The following is a 20,668-nucleotide window of genomic DNA, read 5'->3' on the forward strand; positions in this document are numbered from 1 at the left end:
GACTGAACCCCTTGGGGCGTCATTCCTGCGAGCGGCACAAGGACATGTCACCGCGCGTGATGGAAAAGTACCCCTTCCTAGCCACAGCCCGTATCATTCCCCTTCCATCTGATAACGCGGCGGAAAGTGCAGCGCGTACAAAAATGAATCGTAAACACAGGAAGCATAAGTCAAACTGTCGCCTGACCCTAAAAATACCCGGGGTGGGGAACGCACAAAGGGGCAGGACGGCACCGGTGCTCCCGAGGCGAGCGGCTCCCCGGAAACCGGCCAGAGAGTCTTCTCTGTCGGCTTTGGTGATGGAAACAGAAACCCGCGATGGAAACAGAAACCCGCAGACGGAGTGCCTCCCTGTGCGCCACAAAACGTTCACCCCGAGACCCGCAGCCACAGGACGCCCAAGCACTGGCGCTGTCCTGTTCCACACCCACTCACGCACCATGGCTTCTGCCTCCAGTGCCCAGGGCCCTGAAGCCACTGCGTCCGCTCACCCGGGAGGCTGCAGGGGGCTACGCCCAGCAGCAGGGGTCGGCACATCCAGGCGCAGAATCTCCATCACGGGTGACATGTGGGCCAGACAGCAAATTCACACTTGGGTGTCTGGGGGACTTGAGGGGGGTGGGTCCCAGAAGCCTGGGGTGGTAGACATGAAGGGGGACCCGGGGCCCAGGGGCACACGTAAGCACACATAAGAGCAGCTTCGACCGGCAGGGGGCACGGGGAGCAGCTGCTGCACTCAGCCAGGGTTCAGCAGCTTCTCCAGCGACAAGCAAGGGGCCCACCAGGCACTGAGGGATGGCCAGGAGTACGGCAGGCTGCAAGCCAGGAGCCAGGGGTAGAGAAGCCTCCAGCAAAGACAGAGGTGTCTGCCAGCATAGGGTCTCTGGCTGGTGGCCCAAGGCTAGGAGAACAGGACAGAGGAGATCCAGAAAGATCCAAAAGGCCAGACCAGTACAGCCTTGTCCCTCTCCTGTCCCCTCCGCATGTGTTCCATCCACGCTCCAGGCCCCGAGGTGAAGCACAGACAAGCAAAAGGGACCCAGACAGGACCCCGCACTCCTGGCGTTGGCCTGACCCACCCCCATCCTCCTGATTCCCAACACCTGTGCCTGGTCCTGCTCGTCCCTAGCACAGGGTTCTCCCTGCCATGCGTCCTCTGTTCCCCAGGACCGTGGGCCTGACCCCCCGATGACATGGACTGTAGGCCACGCGGAACAAAGCCGCAAAGCCCTGTGAGCTCGGATGGCCTCACTGTCACCTGCAGAGCCCACTCCGGACTGTGCTTGCCCCCTGTTCAGCCAGGCCTCCTTGCCACAGCGATCCAGGGGCCCCAGACCTCTGTCTGCACCTCAGAGCGCCCTTAGGTACAAGCTGGAAATGAAATTTCTCGACAAGGGCCATCGGATCCTGCTTTTAGACTCCCAGCCCTAGCAAAGGAGGCTCAGGGAAGAGCCCGGTGCCACACAGTCCCCTCTTAGCTACTCGACCAAATCCATTTCCGGGGAGACCTGAGAACCACGTGGGGCTCATACTCGTGGCGACGGGGCCCCCTTCCCGCGGCCGTGAATGCCCGGAGGCATCCTCTGAGTCTGAACACAGCGTGGGTAACAGCTCCCCAAACACACAAGACAACATCCAGCCAGAGGGCCAGCACGTCTGGGAGCTCGCAGCTCACCCAGGGCTGGCTCCCGGCCCCAGCACGGGGGCGCGGAGTCCAAGCTCGAGGGTCGGGGCCTCCTGCCTGCCCCCCACCGCCTCCCTTCCAGGACCCACCGCCCAGCTCCCTAGGGCCACACCGGGTCCCCTCCAAATGCCCCCAAGCCCCCTGCTCCGGGTGTTTCCGCAGACCCCGAGTGGTGAGACACACACACAGGTGCCCTCGGGCTCGGGCGTGCAGGGGAGCAGGGCTTTGGGGCAGGGGGCGGCCACGGGAGCCCCAAGGCCAAGCCCTCACCCGTGCCCGTGCTCAGGGATGGCGTCATCCCACACCAGCTCACCCAGTCGCCCCTAACCCCGTCGGGACCCTCACTTAGCTTCAAGTCCGCAGACGCGCGGTGACCTCTGAGGCCACCCAGACCCTGCAGGCGGCAGACCCGGTGGGCACCCAGTCGTGGGGCTCAGGGCCGGCCCCTGGGAGCACAGCCTCTCCCCAATGGCAGCCTCTCACACACACCTTCAGGCCAGGTTCCTGCCCCTCCTCTCCCCTGCTCCCTGCACCAGCCCTCCTCTAGGGCGACCTCCAGGGCAGAAGCAGTGTGGCCTCAGGGCCCTGGAAAGGGCTTCAGGATCACCAGTTTTCCCAAAAAAGAACCACGGGCAACCGAGCCGGCACCATCTGGCTTCGCCCTCCCAGGACAACGAATCACCCCCAGGACGACTGAGCACCCCTCGGAAGCTCCCCGCCTGCCCACCTCACCCAGCACGGCCCATCCTGGGGTCCCTCGCCCACCGCAGGTCCGCTGCCCCCACCAGCGCCTTCGGGACAAAGATGTCACCCTGTCCCTCCCTTCCTTCCTGTGCTAGGGCCCCACACGGAGACCCAGAAAGCGCAAAACTTTCAAAACAGGACAGTTGCGTAAATAAATTCCTGGTGCGGAAGGAAGGAGGGAGGGAGGGGATGGAAAAGGGAAGGGAGGAGGGGGGAGGGGGAGGAGGAGGAGGGGGAGGAGGAGGAGGGGGAGGGGGAGGGGGAGGAGGGGGGGGGAGGAGGGGAGGAGGAGGGAGAGGAGGGGAGGGGGGGAGGGGGGGAGGCGGGGGGAGGAGGGGAGGAGGAGGGAGAGGAGGGGAGGGGGGGAGGGGGAGGAGGGGGGAGGGGGAGGAGGGAGGGGAGGAGGGGGGGAGGGGGAAAAGGAGGGGGAGGGGGAGGGGGGGAGGGGGAAAAGGAGGGGGAGGGGGGGAGGGGGAGGAAGGGGGGAGGGGGAGGAGGGCTTAGGACCCCAGGCTGCTGACTGGCCATACACACTGCCCCAGCAGCCCACAGTCCAGGGGTGGGGAAGGCTCCCCCATGCTCGGGAGTCACCTACCACATCTTGGAGCTCTGCCCCCCTCCCTGGGGTCCTTACAACAGGGGACACCCATTCTAGACAGGCCGCCTCCCGAGGCACCAACCAGACCACGGGGCGCCGGGCGCAGGTCCTGTCGGCATCCCCACTCGCCTCTCGTGGCCTCTCTGGGTCGCTTGGCCTCCTTTAAACCTGGAACAGTAGACCCAGGGCAACAGTAGACCCAGAAGCTGTGGGCAGACTAAAGCCATGGCCATGTGCAGCCCTAGGGGGTTGTCCAACATGCAGCAGGTGCCCAATAACGGCTCAGCCCATTGTCCAATAATCGAGTTCTGGGAGACATGTCTGGAGGTCACCCGGGCAGAACACAGAGACACACCCTCCCCTCTCCCTCTCAGTCTCCTGACCACAGGGAGACTGGGTGCTGCCTTGCAGAACATTCTAGAAGAGAAAGCTTTCTCCATGGGGACAGTGCATCAGAACGTGTGAGCAAATGGGCTAAGGAAAGGCCCATCCGCTCCCGCCCCTATACATCCGCTCAGCCTCTATATATCCGCTCAGCCCCTATACGTCCGCTTTGGCACCCTATACATCCGCTCGGCCTCCCGTGGCCTGAGGACACCGGCCCCTTCACCTCGAGGTCGTCAGGGGCGAGCGACATGCTGTTTGTGAAATGCACGTGCAGAGCCCTCTCGCCGGACAGCGGGCTCCCGCACCGTGGGCTGAACTCAGCAGTGTGACGTCTTCACCAGGGAAGCCAACCTCCACGACCCCGCTGACCTGACTTTCGTGAGCACTCGGGACAGTCCCGCCACTGAGGGAGGATGTTGAAATCCAAACGTTTAGGGGAAACGAGTAAGAATCTTCATTTACCCTCTTGTCACAGGCGCCCCCTCCCCAAGGCCCTGCAGACACATGGGAAATCACTTCTGTGGTGTGGGAAGGAGGCACAGCAGCCCCACAGTTTCCCTATGCCAAACGCCTCTAAAATTAGTTTAGATGAACGACGTCCTCTATATTCAAGACAGAGAAGAGGCCAACATGTCACACGTCCTCTCTTCCAAGCAGCAGTGTGCCCCAGATCTGAGACTACCCGGAGGGCTCTCCATGAAGGTCATTCGCTGAGCTGCGATACGCCGGGGGATTTCGCACTGGGACCACTAAGGACACGCGAGATCACACGTGTAGGCAAGGGATGAGGACCCTCGGACGCAGAGGGGCCGAGCTAGGACCCGCAGGTCGGAGAGCACATTGCAAGTGGTCCTCTCGATTCCTTCTGCCCCTTCTAGTAAAACATCTTTGCCCAGAAAATAAGCCAAAGGCCTTCAGATCATGGCCACTGGCCGTGCTTTCCACGGGCATCACCAAGGCGGAGGGACCGGCACGTGCACTCACCATGATGTCGCCTTTCAGCAGCTGGGCGGGCTCGATGGCGATGTAGATGCTGCTTTGGGTTTCCGGGCCCACGTTGCTTTGGGACACACAAGAAGGTAAACCACGATGCAATTTCACGATTTAACAGAAAAAACCTCTTTTGAAAAAAGCGACCTCGCCACTCAAACTCGGAGAGGACACAGAATACCCCGCGTGGCCCTGCGATGCTCCTCCCCAGGGTCCGGCCAGAGTGTGGACTGTGCGTGTCGGTAACGGGCAGAGTGCGCGAGCGCCCAGGTGCCCCCCGCGTGCGGGTCCGCCACGAGTCCCGACCACGACAGCAGCTTGTTCCAACCTACTTCTCACTCACATTCTAGTAATGTCCACAAAATACGTACAGCGAGCAAACAAGAAAGCAAACCAGGAAAGCCCGGAAACTCAGGCATTCTGAGGGCACCTGCCCATTGCCGAAAACACACAGGGGAGAGAAGGCTCCCCATTGCGGACCCTGTCACAGGACTCTGGGTTGTGGGCCTCCCCGCCCACCAGGCTCTGCGTCCACACCCCTTCCTGGAGCCAAGGTGCCCCTTCCAGCCCCCGGGCACTCTCCCCCATCAACGCCCCGACCCCTTCCCGCAGGACGGGCGGCCCGGGAAGGTGCGTTTCCCGTGAGCACAGCACTTACTAGATCCCGGACGTGTACACGGGCTGCATGGCCTGGTAGAGCTTCAGGAAGGGCCGGCACGCTGCAAGAGAGAGTTGTCCGTGAGAAGCAGGACTGGACAGACAGGAGTTTGACAAACAGCAAGAGAGAGGCAACCTGGGACCAGGTGGCCTCTGTGCTGTGTCCACGCTTTTGGGGAACAGAGCTGGAGTCAGACCACAGAGTAGGGGACAGCGGGGCTCCCTGGAAGAGGTCCTCCTGGCCAAGGGACCCCGCACACAGTGACCAGGACCCCTGGATGGGGCAGGGAGGGAAGGCAGACCGGGGGAGCGCAGGGTCCGGGACGGGCTGCACGTCTGGAGCGCGGTGTGTGGACCTCACCTCCGCCCGCGTCGAAGTTGGGAGTGCCGTGTAGGATGACAAAATGCAGGAAGAGCGGCGAGGCGTTCATTTTCACCGTCCCCGACAGGAGCCCGCTGAGGAACTGCACGTACCTGCAACGGACAGCGGCTCAGGGCTCCCACGGGGGCCCCACGGCTCTGAGCCCACGCAGGGCCACACACGCAGGGAGACCGAGCCTGCTGTCCTGAGGCACTGGGAGGGGACCCAGCCCCACTGCGCACATCCAGGCAGGGCTCGACCTCCAAGTCCGACCCTGGCGAGCACAGCCCGGGCACGTGACCCTGCGAGGATCCCTGGACACCCCCCACTGCATGTGGCTGGGCACCCAGTGCAGAACCGCAGCTCCCGTGCTGGGTCCGCACCCACACCGCAAGCAGTCTCTCTGCCCCCAACCCAGAGCCATGCGGGCTCAGGCCATAGGGCCGTCACAGGGCCCCCAGAGCCACACAGGTTCAGGCCACAGGGCCATCACGGTGCCCCCCACCCGCAGGGTAAGACAGGAGAGTGAAGGAGAAGGCCTGTGACAGGGTCACTCTCCCCTCCCCACGGGGAGACGCCGGCCGGGCTCTGTGCCGCTCCTGGCCCTGGGAGGGCCTATCGTCAAGCACACATGGGTTTTGGGATGAAGAAAAGGTCACCTTAAGGCTTATAACCAGCACGCCTGTGACCAGAGAGTTCATTAAAGAACAACTGACCCCAGTCCCCTCCTGACAGCACCACTGCTAAGAGAAGGACATATGACAAAGGTCCTCCGTGTGTTTATTTTGGTGAAGCGTGTGGACAGGGTGGAGACGGCACCCTGTCCCTTCCCTCCAGCTGTGACAATCACGCCCACGGCCAGTGCTTCATGTGGACAAGCCCGAGCTCAGCACAGGGCCCTTGGCTCTGCGTGCGCAGCCAGGGGCCTGCTCACCCCCAGCGCAGGACCCTAACCCCAGCAGGGTTAGGGCAGCAGCCCCAGGCAGCCCATTGCCTGCCCCTAACAGTCTCCGGGGCCTACAGGCAGGTGGCTGACGACCAGCAAATCCCCAGCACGGGGCTGAGCCACCGGTGGCTGGACCGCCACGTGCCTGCGCGCCGCTCAGTCCGCATCCGGCCAGCCCCGCAGGAACACCGCCGTGTGCCAGGGACCCCGGGTGCACAGAGCACACGTCTCTCCTCTCCGCACCCCGGTTCCACCCTAGTGTGCACGTCAGGGAGGAGTCAGGGAGGAGTGAGGAGACATTTCACAGTAAGCCACGCGGTGAATGTTCACGGATTCCCCGCTGGGGCGGCCTCGTCCTGCTGTTCGCAAAAGCGCGAATGCCTTGTCCAAACACGCAGCTGAGTTAGGGGAGGCGGGACACGGACAGGGGACCAGGACATCTCCTCATGGCCACCGCGAGGCGCCCATCAGCACCAAAGGAAAGGGAATCGGTTCCCGGGTGAAGACAGGAGCCACGAGAGAGAACGGAAGGTTCGCGCCCCCAGTGCAACTGGCACACGAGGAGGAACCGCATTCGCCTGTGGCGGTAAAGGGGGTGGGAACCTGACAGCTCCCCCAGCGCCCAGTGTAGGGGCCCTGCTCCAAACAGCTCCTCTGCCTCTCACCGTCTCCTCTCTCTCTGGAGGAAAGGAATTCCCTGTGATGACCCTTTCCACGCTTCCTCTCAACTAAAGTGAGAAGGTTCGGGAACCGCACGTGTTAGAGGGGGGACAGATGGCGGGGCACGTGCGTCACTTCTGTGACAAAGCAGCTGGAAATCTGCAGATGTCCAACACATTCCTTACCACCAGGGACAAGGGCAGAAATGCATGGTTGGGAGTTTCCTCAAATTCCCCTAAACGCCGACCTGCCCTGGACACTGCTCAGATCTCCCTGAACACGTATATGTATCAGAGCTAGCATGACAACGCTAGCATGACCACGTCCCATGGCTCAGCATGAGGACCCACTGTAAGGGCACATCCTTCCCTAAGGCTTCCTATCTTCCCCTCCGTGGTGCTCGTGGAGGCCACATGGATGGTGGGGAGACACGAGCAGGGCCCTTGCAACAGGACGGGACCCAAGCCTGCCGGTTACCTAGCGCTCCCCAGCACTCCCGTCCCTGGCTGTGCAGGAGGCCCTGTGGGAGAGCCACCCTGCCTCCAAGCATGAGAAGCCTGGGGCGGGGGGGGGGGGGGGGGGGCTGCAGCAGGCACACTCCCTGAGGAGAGAGGAAGGGTGCCTGCTCCCCTTTATCTACCCTGTCTCCCATGCATGTGCTCTTTGAGACACACAAAGGGTCATGTCCAGACTATAAAAATGTCAAAAGCCAAATAAAGCTATGCTGGGAAAGGTCCGGCCAACAGACACAGCTGAAATCTTCGTTTCTGCAGGCTCAGTCCCTTTACCAGGCAGGGTTGGACACAGGAATGACTCCACCGGGGGCCTCCTCGGGACCCCTTTTGCCCCGCACCCTTGGGAAGGTGAGCTCACCAGCCCAGTATTAAATAAGGCTTGGAGGGGCTTACTGCCAAGGCCCCAAGCCTCCCAGGCCATAAACCCCAGCAAGCTAATTAATTCACTCTCTCAGGAGACCCAGTTGAAATGGGTTTCTTGAGCTCAGTCGAGACAGAGCTGCACAGAGCTCCCTCGGGGCAGGGGGACCACTGGGAGGGTCCCCATCACAGTGTCCGTGCCACAGACGCGGCCAGCCTGGGCTCCTCCGGATGCATCAGAGCGGTCATCTACCTACTCGAGAATGGTCCGTGGGCATCTCCCACTGCAGGAGCTGGGTGGACGGGCTTCCTCTCCTCTCCAGGTGTAGGGAGACTCGCCAGGGAAGGCAGAACAGGACTCACACCACCTTTACACAACGTAAATCCTACGGCTTCCGGAGCACCCAGACAGGAGGGGAACGTGAATGCTGTGGGCTTGCTAAGGTGAGAAAGTATATTTCCATGTTCCCCAGTCTCGCGTTGCTATTAAAAAATACTGTAAGTTGTAAGAGCAAAAAAAAGAAGAAACGAAGGCAAACATCTTCCCCGTCGGGTGCTGAGCATTTTGAGTGGCTGGGAAGAACAAACCTCACGCGATGGTCTCAACAGATGCAGGAAAAACACTGGGCAAAATACCACTTCCGTTTAGGATGGAAAGCCACAAGACAGTGGGTGTTGAAAGAACACCCCTCGTTGTAAAAAGGCTGCGCACGGCAAGCCCACAGCTAGCATCACACTCACGTGAGAAGCTGAGAGCTTTTCCCCTGAGATCAGGAACAAGACAAGGGGGCCTGCTGTCACTGCTTTCATTCACATGGTGTCAAAGTGTCACGCCACAGCCATCAGACAAGAAAAAGAAATGAAAGGCACGAAATCAGAAAGAACGATTTCAAACGGTCCCAGTTTGCAAACGACGTGATATTATAGCGGAAAAGCCTAGCGACTGCCCTCAAAAACCGTTAGAACTAATAAATGAAATCAGTAAACTCAGAATATAAAGTTAATACAACTGTTCTGTCGCCTTGCCATGGGATAATGACGCGCCACCCTAACAAGAAGTGCAGAAACCAGCCCCTGACGATAGCATCAACAAGACTGAAAGTGACCTAAGAACAAAGCTGACCAAAGAGGTGAAAGACGGGCGTGCTGGAAACTATAAGACATTGATGGAAAAGGCAGAACAAGACACAAAGAAATGGGAAAATGTTCCATCCTCAAGGAAGGGAAGAATAACACTGGAAGAATAATCAGTCTCTAGATTCAATGCAGTCCCCATCAAAATTCCTACGGCATTTTCCACAAAACCAGAAAGAAAACCTTAAAATGTGTATGGAACTCGGGCACCCCGGTGGCTTGGTGGTCCAATTCTTGATTTCAGCTCAGGTCCTGATCTCAGGGTCATGGGATGGACCCACCCCCATCCCCTAGCCTTGGGCTCCACACTCAGCAGGGAATCTGCTCCAGATTCTTTCCCCCCTCTCAATCTACCCTTCCTAAAATAAATAAGTAAACCTTTTTTAAAAAAGGGCAGAAGGGGCGCCTGGCTGGCTCAGCGGGTTAAGCCTCTGCCTTCGGCTCGGGTCATGGTCCCAGGGTCCTGGGATCGAGCCCCACATCGGGTTTTCTGCTCAGCAGGGAGCCTGCTTCCTCCTCTCTCTCTGCCTGCCTCTCTGACTACTTGTGACCTGTCAAATAAATAAATAAAATCTTTAAAAAAATAAAAAAATTAAATTAAATTTAAAAGGGCAGAAGATCTGAGCAGACATTTTTCAGAAGAAGACCTGCAGACACCCAACAGACACGTGAAAAAGCGCACAGCGTCACTCACCCTGAGGGAAACACACATCCACACACAGGGAGATACGGCGCCACACCTGCCAGGACGGCTGTAGCCCACACAGGAGACAATGGGTGCTGGGGAGGATGTGGAGAATTTGGACCCCTCGTGCCCTGTTGGTGGGAATGCTCACGGGCGCAGCCGCCGTGGAAAACGGTAGGGAGGGCCCTCAAAAAGCTTAACGCAGGAATACCATATGGCCCAGCAACCCCACGGCTGGGTTATCTACCTGGTGAAACAGAACCACAGCCGCAGCGCGGGTTCACTCCAGCCGCGCCGACAGTAACCCAGCTACGGGGCAGCGCACGCGTCCGCCCACGGATGGACGGGCGAAGGTGCGGTATAGGGCCAGCCCAGACCACGAGTCAGCCACAAAGAAAGGATGAAATCCTGCCGTCTGCAACAGCTTGGATGGCCTGCGAGGCACTATGCATCGCAAAATAAATGAGACAGGAAAAGACACTTGCATGGGGAATCCCCAAGAAACAAAACAAATGAACAAAAAAACAAGCGCAAAAGCTTACAGCTACGGAGAACAGAGCGGTGTTGACAGAGGCAGGGTTTGCGGGATGGGCAGAGGGAGGGAGGAGGAGAGGGAAGGGGGAGGAGGGGGAGGAAGGAAGGAGAAGGGGTGGGGGGGGTGGGGGAGGGGGAGGGGGAGGGGGGAGGGGGGGAGGAGGGGGTCTGACTGCAAAGAGTCCTGGACACTGGGGACTCCCAGGACAAAAGGAGGAGGGCCTGTGGTGGCTGGAAACCCCTTTCCCAGATGGAAGTATCGAGGCCCAGCTCCTGACCAACACGCCCGTGGCCGCCCCCCCCCCCGGGGTGTGGAACCCTCCGTCTCCCGTCTGCCAGCCATGCCCGCCGGCACCTGGGGGAGCAGACGTAAGGGTGAGCCGCACAGGAGGGGAAAGCACCCTGGCAACCGTCTTGGCAATTCTTGGCCAATTCCCTGCTGTTTGCTTTCAAATAACAGTGCGGTGACTTCCTCGGCTGGGCCCAGAGGGTGGCGTGGACTCAGCTGGGGGCGCGGGGTAGGAGGAAGTCTGCTCCTCCAGGGCCCTCCGCCGCTCAGCCCTCCCAGGGGCTGAGCCGAGAGCCAGAGAGGGAGCGGTGGGTGGGCTGGGGGGCCAATGTGAGGAAAGGGCTTCGGGGTGGACAGCCTAGCACAGGAGACGGCCAACCCCACACCTGCCATGTGGCCACGTTTGCTCTCGTGCTGGGCCGGCCATGACAGAGACCACGTGGCCGGCGGGGCCCTGACCAGCTACTTGCCACCGGGTTAGAGACACGGTTCGCCGACCCCCAGTCCAGCAGACAGAGCCCAGTTCCAACATCGCGGCGTGAATCCACAGCCGCCCTGAGCATGGAAGCCCCGGCGTGAAATGTGGAGCACATGGTGGGGGCTGTCCTAGGTCCACCTCCCAGAGCCAGTCGGAGCCAAGGCTCCCTGGTCACCCACACGCGCAGTGGCCCTTCTTCGCCGTTAGACACCTGCCGGGCTGGCCGGGGAGAAGTCCCTTCTGTCCCACTTTCTGAATCGTAAGATATCACCAAGCTGTTGGCTCTGGCTCAGGGACGCATACGTACCGCTTCTGGGAAGGCTGCATTAGGGCTGAAACTTTATCATCATAGAACTTCTTCATTGCAAACCTGTCGAGGGCCTGGTCAGCGCTGAGGAAGGAAAGAGAGCATCAGCGCAGCATTAACCGTGGACGCCGCGGATGGCCGGGTGACGGGGGCAGGGGCTACGGCCTGGCAGGTCTGGACCACTGTCCAACACAGCGGCACCCTCTCTCCAGGTGGCACAGCTCCCAGGATAGCCACCCCCCAGGCTCCTTCCCCCAGGCGGGCACAAGGCTGGCATCCCAAACTGTCCCATTGCCACACCGGCCCCACGACAGCAGGGAAGTAGCAGAGGTCTGTGCGTCGAGTGTCGGGATCCCGAGGGTTTGGGGCACAGCAGTTAGCACTGCCCTTAGTGACCACCAGCAAGCCCCGGGGGCCAGCTTGGGACCCACAGGGAGTCACGACCCTCAGCAGGCCTGCAGGAGGAGTCACACAGCAGTGGCCGCCCACAAGCAGAGTGCGCTCAATAGGACCCTCAGGAAACCCTGCAGCTGAGCGGTCACAGTCTGGCTGACCTGACGGATCCATCCCACATCGTGGGACACGGATGCGAGAGGTCACAGCAACCGAGTCTTGCTCGAGTCCAGAGCTTCCCAGACAACCTGATCGGAACTGGGCTCTCCCCTCAGAGTGCACGCACGCAGCCCTGCGGAACATGGGGATCCACCGCGGGCATTTGTCCTGGGCTGCGCTGGGGGGGCCCGGGGAGGGTTGTCCCAGATGGACGGCTGCCTGCCTGGCAGCACCCAGCCTTCACCGTCGTCGAGGGTGCATGTTTTAAGCTGAGAAGTAGCTTACACAGAGCTTCACTTGCAAGCGTTCCTCTGCCCAGAGCTCATGGGTCTTACTAAATGCTGACCGTGTACTTCCGGCTCGTGTGTGTGTGTGTGTGTGTGTGTGTGTTTGTTCAGGAATAACGTCACCGTCAGCGTTAATACTCCTGCTGACGGTCTCCCTAGTCACCCGTCCCCAGGATGCCGACCCAAGAAGCTTCCTTCTCCTTCTTGATTTCTCCTCTCGGAGGCCGTCCCGAGCATGGTTTGCGACAGAGCTCTTAGAGACACGTGCTCCCCGTGACAGCTTCTGGGAGTGCCAAGGATCAAGGACACACAAACGTGTGAGAGGCCGGTCGCCATGGCGGGCTCGGAGCAGGGAATCAGGAGACACTGCCCCGACGGGCACAGACCAGCCCTGTGCCTAACGACCTAACGCCGCCTCCATGCTTGGGGGCTGGGCCCCCTCCACGCGGCGGGTCGGGCGGCACATCCGGGAAAGTGCAGTGATCAGGAAGAACAGGGCCGAGCGGCGCTGCCGTGGCCGAAACGTGAGGGCGACCCGCGCAGATCGGCCGGAATGCGGTCTCGGTGCCCGTCTGGGCTCCGCAGGGGACCCGGCAGGAGCAGCCACCTCGGGCTCTGGCGCACACACAAACCCTCATTATCACCAAGAAGGGCTCTCGGTTTCACGGGGGCTCGGGTTTCCTCCCGGGCCAGCCCCAGCTCCGCCGTCTGTGTCCAGAAAAAACACTTGGGAAGTCAGACTCCACTCCCCGCTGCTGGAAAGGGCAGGACTTCCCGGCTAATGTGAACAGCACGTGCACGTCCTTGGAACAGAGCGGCCCTGCCCCACAGAGCGGCCCCCCAGACGACAGGGTGAAGGGACACCCACAAAGGGCGGTGTTTCTGGACCGGAGTTCAGCGTGAGTAAGATGTGGGCTCAGGGCGCACGCCTCTGGAGGCACCCTGCGTCCAGGGGACCCCGCGCCGCCCCAGCGCCCACAGGCTGCCCTGGCATCGCTACGCCTGCCAGCCCAGCTTCCCACGGGCCAGTTCCCTACGGAAGCCTGGGACCAGGCTTCCCACTCACGGGCCAGGAGACCAAGAGCAGGCCGAGCCTCGGGTCTGTCATCGGGAGAGTGCGAGCGTGACAGCAGCCCCCAGGTCACTCAGGAGGATGAAGGGAGAGAAGCCCAAACTGCAAAGTACCTCCCAAAGACCCAGGGCTCATGAGGCTGCTCAGCTTCACAGGGCACGAGGAGCCCGGTGAGACTGCACAGGCCTTGCCTTTGGTACGGTCACGTCCACCCCTGCGGTGTGTTAGAGAAGGACGGCACGCTCACTGCTCTCCCGCAGCCGCCACGGAAGACGCCAGCGCGAGGCAGAGACGGGGCGCCCCTGCGGCTGGGGCTGCTTCCGGCCGAGCCCCCACCCCGTCCCAGACCTCCCGAGGCCCCCGGCAGCGCCAACACCCCGCGTACCTGGCCGACACGTTGGTGAAGTGCATGTAGGAGGATATGACGACACCGATGCGTCCCTTTCCACCCTGCGGGAGACAGAAGAGGGGCTCGGTTTCTCTCGACTCCTGCGGCAGCGGCAGAAGGCTCGCTCAGTCCACTCGGGACGACAAAGAACTTGTGTTGTTGGGGGAGCCATGGCCAGCTTCCACTGGTCCCCGTGCTGGGGAACAGCAGCACTGAGCCCAGCAGGCAGCAGGCTCTCCTAGGGCATCCTTGGGCCCCTCGAGGACAGGTCTGCAGAGAGGCGGCCACTCAGCTAACCAGGTCCCACCGGGGCCATGAGAACGTGCAAGGAGGAAGCACTTAGCGTGACTTCACTACAGGTGACAGGGCCTAACGCCCACCTCACAGGCTGAGGGATCTGAGAGCTGTGTACACCATGCAGAGGGCCCAGAGGGTATCACAACTGCCACCTGCCACCACCAGCCTGGCCCTGCCCAGTTCCACGGGGACCACGGCCCCAACATGGGGGGCTCAGCCCATGACCACAGACATGTACAGCCTGGATGGGGAAGCCACCAGAACCGCAGGCCAACAGGAACCACGGGACCCACGGGAGAGAGTGTGTGGAAGCACCACGGCCATAACAGGACACCTGTACCCAGGGCCATTGAATGCCACCTTCTGGAACATTCTGCCATGACCCAGATCAATGGTTGGCAAACCACAGTGCACAAGCCACTTCTGCCCAACCCACGTCCTGCAACCTGTGAGCAATGCAGTGCCATGTTTTAGAACAACTGAAGAAAAGTCAAGAGTCAAAATACCCTTCACTGCCACACGGCAAACCTGGAAAGTCCAACCATGACCGTGCATGTGATGGGAAGATGCCACACCTGTCTGTCCAGGCGCCTCGGGGGCCACATCCACAGGCAACGGCACGGGCAAGCACTTACAAGACACTGCAGCCCCCACAGCCCAAAATATCTGCGGTCTGGGCTTTTCACGAGAAGTTAGGCAGCCCAGACAGAGGAGCACACAAAGCTAGAATGGCAGAGCCAAGGACACGCACGTCCCCACGTCTATCCTGGAAAAGAAAAAGCGGAGCGGGGGTGCCTGGGTGGCTCAGTGGGTTAAAGCCTCTGCCTTCGACTCAGGTCGTGATCCTGGGGTCCTGGGATCAAGCCCCATATTGAGCTCTCTGCTCCTTGGGGAGCCTGCTTCCCTCCTCTCTCTCTGCCTGCCTCTCTGCCTACTTGTGTTCTCTATCAAATAAAAAAAAATTTAAAAAAACAGAAACAAAACAAAACAAAACAAAAACCAGCGAAGCAAATCCAGGCCATGAGCTCCACCAGAGCAAATGCCTCTCCACGGTGTGCACGTGGGGCCCGCGGACACATGGCTGGTTCCTGCCCGCGTGGCTACGAGTCCACTATGAGGAAACGTCTCCCCGACCACGCCAGGCACGCGTGGGGCCACGAGGCTGTCAAACCCAGGCAGTCCCTGTGTCTGTGGTGACCCTGAGAGGCTGACTCCAGCAGGACGTCAGGACCGTGGAATGCACCACTGCGGCACAGGGCACCACACCTTCCGGAAGACCCATAGGCTGTGTCTGCTCAGCCCGTCGCCCGTGGGCAGGTGGAGGCAAAAGGGCCCTGGTGCAAAGTCACACAAACCCGTCCTGTGCAGTGAACCAGAGGGTAGGGCCGTCCCCGTGCTGGGCCTGGGTCTGCCTCCCTGCGGCCAGGGGCCCAGCTCCGCTCCCGTTCCTGGGGCGTGTGGAAGGAAGCGCAGCTTCTGCAGCGCTCACAGGTCTGCATGAATGATCCCGATCTCACCCCTCCACAAACCAGATGAACTTCGTTAATGCTGACATTGGACGTTCACGTTGAGAGAGGATGCCTCACTCACGACACGTTTTCTAGAACGTCTCGGAAAGGGCTTGCATGTCCCCAGAACGAAGCAAGAGGGGAGCAAGCGGTTTCCAAGAACTCCTGATGTGCTCCCAGTAACTCCCACTAATGAGACTTATCCCGGGGCACCTGGGGGGCTCAGTCGGGTACGTGTCTGCCTTCAGCTCAGGTCATGATCTCAGGGTCCTGGGATCGAGTCCTGCATCAGGCTCCCTGCTCTGTGGGGAGCCTGCTTCCCCCTCTACCACTCCCCTCCTCCTTGTGCACATGCACACTCTCTCTCTCAAATAAATAAATAAAATCTTTAATTTAAAAAAAAAAAAAAAAGGCTTGTCTAGGGAGCCAAGCATTGGGTAGGACCACACATGGTTCGGAGATCTCTCTGCAGTGAGTCTGTCACCTGTGACACAGACACTATAAGCAACACTGTAATCGACTTCATTAAAAAGTGAAGTCGGTGACCAAAATGGGACAAGTAGTTAAGAGGAGCCTCCTGAGGTCCAGCACGGCAGAACCTTCTGGGGGCCCAGGTGGCAGCAGCCAGGAGAGCAGGACCTGGGTTTCTCACCTGAGCCAGGTTGGCCAGACTACTCCGGCCCCTGCTGGGGACTGCTGCTCAGAAAGCCTTGCGCACTGAGCTCCAGGGGAAGCATCCCCAGAAGCACCAGGCCAGGCCTGATGGAAAGCAGTTGGTTTTAACTGACAAGAACTGGTTTAAGAAACAAAGAAAAAGCCTGTCTTCTTTTGAAGTTTGTACCAAAACATAAATCCAGAGAGAAGATCCTTAGCATAATGCCACCCTAAAAGGCTCCAGGGAACGTAATTTCATAAGCAAACGAATAGGGAGCCTGGCTGTTTGCTGGAGAAAGTAAGCAAGTCGGGTGTGAGCAGAAGGGAGAGAAGGAAGCGCCACGCTCGTTCGTGTGCACCTGCCAGGCTCTGCTGGGAGCCAAGGGGCCCGCCGCACACCACGACCGAGGCCCGCCGCCGTCCTGCAGCCCTCATGCAAGCGGGTTTCAGAACCCCTGGCGGATAGTGGCTCGGACAGCCCAGCATAGCTCGAGGGGAACGGTCCCACCAACTAAACTAAATCCAAGGCAATGGGTTTTCCTGCAGCTTTTGAATGTGAGAAGATCTGAAAAAGACATTCCAAGAAGGAAATAGGAACACACTGGAGAACTGGAGAGAGTCCCTAGGACATGGTGTGTAACATACAAAGTGAGGAGGGGCCCCTTCCTTCTGGGAGCACTGTCCTTTCCCAAGGTGCCCCCCACACGCTGCACCAGTGCACGCGGGGCTGCGGAAACCACCGTCCTCCTGGAGCAGCCGGCCCCCGGGCGTCCCCACGCAGGACTCTGGCGTTCCGTCCAGCCTCATTCTCCACCCATCAGACCCGAGGACCTGGAAACACAGGACGGCAGCAAGAAACCAGAGGCAGAAGAGGAGAGCTCCCAGGAGGCCAGAGGTCAGGTGCGGCCAGCTCCAGCCACGCTGCCAGGGGGCCACCAGTCCCGTCCCCCTCAAGCAGCCGGCTGGGTAGGACCACGTGGTCACAGCTAACACCATGCTTCCCCCAGGCTCAGGTGGACCAAGTATAAGCGGGAGTCAGACAGCATCCTAACAGCGCCCTGCTCCTTCTCCAAAGGGCTTTCCGGAAAAAACAAACCACATCCAGATAAAATGTATCATCACCGTCGATGCCTTCCGTTCGTTTGAAAATGTGCAGGTATGCGTTCAGTGCCCCCAGGCTTGCCCATTCTAGAGCCCAGCTCCGGGAGAGCGAGGACTCTTTCCTTCCTAAGGGCGGGTGTGCGAACGTGACCACCAACACCAGCAGATCCGCACGTGCGCGTGGAAGGTGGTCCCCACGGGGGACCCGGCGGTGCCACCCCCAGCCCAGCACGGAGCGGCACTCACCCTGCAGTGGATGACGACCACGTGCTGCGGGTCGCTGTTCAGCCAGGTCTCCTGCGCCTTGCAGATGGTGCACACCTGGTCCAGGGGCGGCGCGTGCAGCTCCGGCCAGCCCACGTCCAGGATCTGCAATGAGAGACGGGCTCTGTCTCTACAAAGACCCTTCACATGCCGGTAAGCAACGCTGCCGTGTGTTCCCTCCCTAAGGCCGCCTGGGAGCTGTGGCCGGGCACCTTCCCTGGAAGGGAACATGAGGGGGGGTATTATGTTGCCCCCGTGAGACGTCTGTGCCCGTCTTATCTGCTGTCCTGCAGCTGGGGACGGCAACCCGAGAAAGGGCTTTCAGTGCCACTAATGGGGTGCAGCTCGTGGGGCGGGCAGATCTGGCCCGGTCAGATCTGAAACAGGAGTTCTTGGTCGGAGCTGGTGCCAAAATTCCTCAGTACAGACTAAAATCAGAGCTTGGGAAAATGCAGGGGGCCGTTCCCCATGCACTGCACAGGAGACGTCCCAGAGAGCAGCCCAGCCCACATGCTTCAAGGAAAACACGCTCCTCTCGGGACAGAAGCGTGCCCACGAGGAAGCACCCTGACCCTGGGTTATAGCTCAGAGCAAGAACAGAGACGGTCTTCACTGCGTGACACAGAATCCAGTGTCTGTGCATGGGAACAGCCCCCCATCCGAGCCACCTGACAGCCTCCAGCACCCCCGCCGGGGAGCCTGCCTAGCGATGCAAAGTGCATCCTATTCGACCTTCGTTTTTTTAAGGGGAGTCGGAGCTCTCTTCTATGAAAGTAATAGAAACCGTGCAAAATGATGGGAAAAGTTCAGGAAAATCCCAGGAAGCTAGAAAATACCACATATCCCTTCCACCATGTGGGTAACAGCTTTAACACTGAGGAATCCCTTAGATTTGTTCTGTGTAGTTGAGCAGAGCTGAGAGGCCATCACACGGAACCTCTAGGGCCGGCTTTATTAACTGGCATTACAACAGGCATTTCGCCAACGCACCACACTCCCACTCCAGCGGCGGCCAGACACTCCGACGGACGGCACACACACACTACAGCACCATGGCTCACATGCATGCACAAGCTTAAAGCCCTCCCTAAGTCTTTACGAGAAAGATGAACACACAGAGGGGAAAGCGTGGCAGGTGGCAGGAGGGAGACCCCAGCAGTGGAAATGTCCGGTGGATCCCGCCAACCTCGGCGTCCGGCATCAACACGTTACTGCGAGTTACTATGGGCGGCTACGCAGAAGACTGGGGCTATGTAGGGTCTTTCTGTGTATTTTTGCAACGTCCCGTAAATCCAATTATTTCAAATGAAAGAAACGAACAGGGACACCTCACTGGCTTAGTCAGTAGAACGTGTGACTCTTGATCTCAGGGTGGTGAGTTCAAGCCCCACAATGGGGGCAGAGATTGCTTAGGGAAAAATACAACAATTCAAAAACAAAAGCAACCACCCACAGATAAGAGTTCCCAAGACCCCTTAGGACGTCAAGTTCCACAGAGACTTGAACGGTTTTGCACAAGCAGGTAAGCCTCAGGGATGTTTGACAAAATCCAGAATGTAAAGGGCTAAGGTTGTACCTTTGGGTTGAGCTTCGTAAGGTCATATCTCTTTTCGGAAAGGTTTAACACCTGTGAAGGGCAAAGAACAAGCCATCAGATAAGTTCACGACCTTGGAGGTCAAAGAGGAAATCATGTTCACACTTCCCGCACCGTCTGCCTTCAAGGCACTGAGGATTCTGAAACATTGAAACTCACGCGGAAATGTTACTGTCACAGAATGAAACCCAAACAGAATACACAGGGACAGTGGACGGAATTGTGGCAGGGGGGATGGGCAGGAAGCCGGGCTTGCTGGGGGAGGACGGGGCAGTGAGGGCCAGAGCCGGCGGGGGCCCCACCATGCACACTGCAGCAGCCAGGGGCCTGGGGACTCCTCCCCTTACCAGGTCCCCTTATGGCAGAGACAGTGGAGCTCTAGGACCCATCCAGGTTTGCTTGGGGCACATGGCTCTGCCCTAGCCTGGCTCCACAGCCCTTCTAATTGGACCAAGCTGCTGCCCAGACCCGTGGACCATAGGCCCGGTCCCATTTAAGGACCAGGTCCCTGCCATCTGGGACCCAGGGCCCTCCCGAGTATCCGGGGCCAGTGAACGGAGGGGAGGGAGGACAGGTGCAGGGACCAGGAACGTGCTGACCCCTGGGCCAGAGGAAGGAGGGTGTGCCTGCAGAGCAGATGGCCTGGGTCAGAAGGGCAGCCGTCCCAAAGGTGCCAGGCCCCAGGTAGACATCTGGGTTCTGGGCTGCAACATGCTTTCCCTGGCTGCCATTAGGTCATGCCGAGGACTGACATGCAGGGAAGTGGCAGGCTCTCGGGGGCCAGGAGAGTGCTGCTCCACCCGGCTCGACCGCTTGGGGCCAGACTGCCCATCTGGGGCCAGCAGTGACCGCTTGGGCCACACTGACCTCTTGGGGCCGGCACTGACCCCTCGGGCCACACTGCCCTCTCAGGGCAGGCACTGCCCGTTTAGGCCAGCACTGCCCTCTCAGGGCCAGACTGACCACTCGGGGGCCGGTACTGGCCGCTCAGGCCACACTGACTGCTCGGGGCCGGCACTGACTCCTCAGCCAACACGGATCATTCAGGCCACACTGACCACTCCGGGCCAGTACCGGCTGCTGGGACGGAGGCATGGCCCCCTTGGATCCACTCTGTCTCTGTCTCTGGGCCACTCTCGCAGACAGCCATGTGGTCATACCAGAGGGTGGCAATCACGGCCTTATCGGGCAGGGCAAAGGCCAGCAGCTTCACCAGATAACGAGGCCGTGTGGGGGCAGGTGCAGACACGGTGTGAGACTGTCATTCAATGTGTGGTCACACCGGGACAACCCGGGGCTGCTGCACAGGGGCAGCCATCGCGGGAGTGCACGGGGTAGCCAGGGGACACACGGGACTCTGGCCCACACTTCTTTGGGGGCTCCCTCTTACCAGGTCACATGGGTCCCCAGGGCACAGCGGCTTCCAGGACCCCACCCTCTGTCCTCGTGGTTCAGGCCAACAGGAGGGAAAGGCTGGGCTTTGACACCAGGGATGCTGGATGCTGGGCTGAGGGGTCTGTCTGATGCTGAACGCCGGCCACAGCAGGGGGGCTGCCCACCCTCAGGCGCCCAGGAGCAGCCGCCACAGGCAGGCACAGCAGGTGACACGACATACAAGAGG

At 60.0% G+C, this 20,668-nt stretch overlaps 1 protein-coding gene across 9 annotated transcripts in view; it reads right to left on the reverse strand.

The window, feature by feature from the left end:
* Positions 1 to 20,668, reverse strand: part of TNS3 (tensin 3) — a 201,800-nt gene that overhangs the window by 85,031 nt on the left and 96,101 nt on the right. For 8 of the 9 annotated variants that reach the window (XM_032305050.1, XM_032305044.1, XM_032305045.1 and 5 more), the window contains 7 exons: positions 19,029 to 19,079; positions 17,435 to 17,557; positions 13,626 to 13,690; positions 11,330 to 11,413; positions 5,422 to 5,534; positions 5,062 to 5,122; positions 4,398 to 4,473 (listed from right to left, as the gene is read on the reverse strand). In XM_032305050.1, the coding sequence (XP_032160941.1) occupies positions 4,398 to 4,473; positions 5,062 to 5,122; positions 5,422 to 5,534; positions 11,330 to 11,413; positions 13,626 to 13,690; positions 17,435 to 17,557; positions 19,029 to 19,079 (573 nt within the window). Of the gene's footprint in view, positions 1 to 4,397; positions 4,474 to 5,061; positions 5,123 to 5,421; positions 5,535 to 8,643; positions 9,250 to 11,329; positions 11,414 to 13,625; positions 13,691 to 17,434; positions 17,558 to 19,028; positions 19,080 to 20,668 lie in introns of those variants that run through there. The other variant, XM_032305051.1, reaches the window with a different exon arrangement.

This window comes from Mustela erminea, chromosome 11 (genome assembly GCF_009829155.1).
Source record: "Mustela erminea isolate mMusErm1 chromosome 11, mMusErm1.Pri, whole genome shotgun sequence".
Taxonomy (NCBI): Eukaryota; Metazoa; Chordata; class Mammalia; order Carnivora; family Mustelidae; genus Mustela; species Mustela erminea.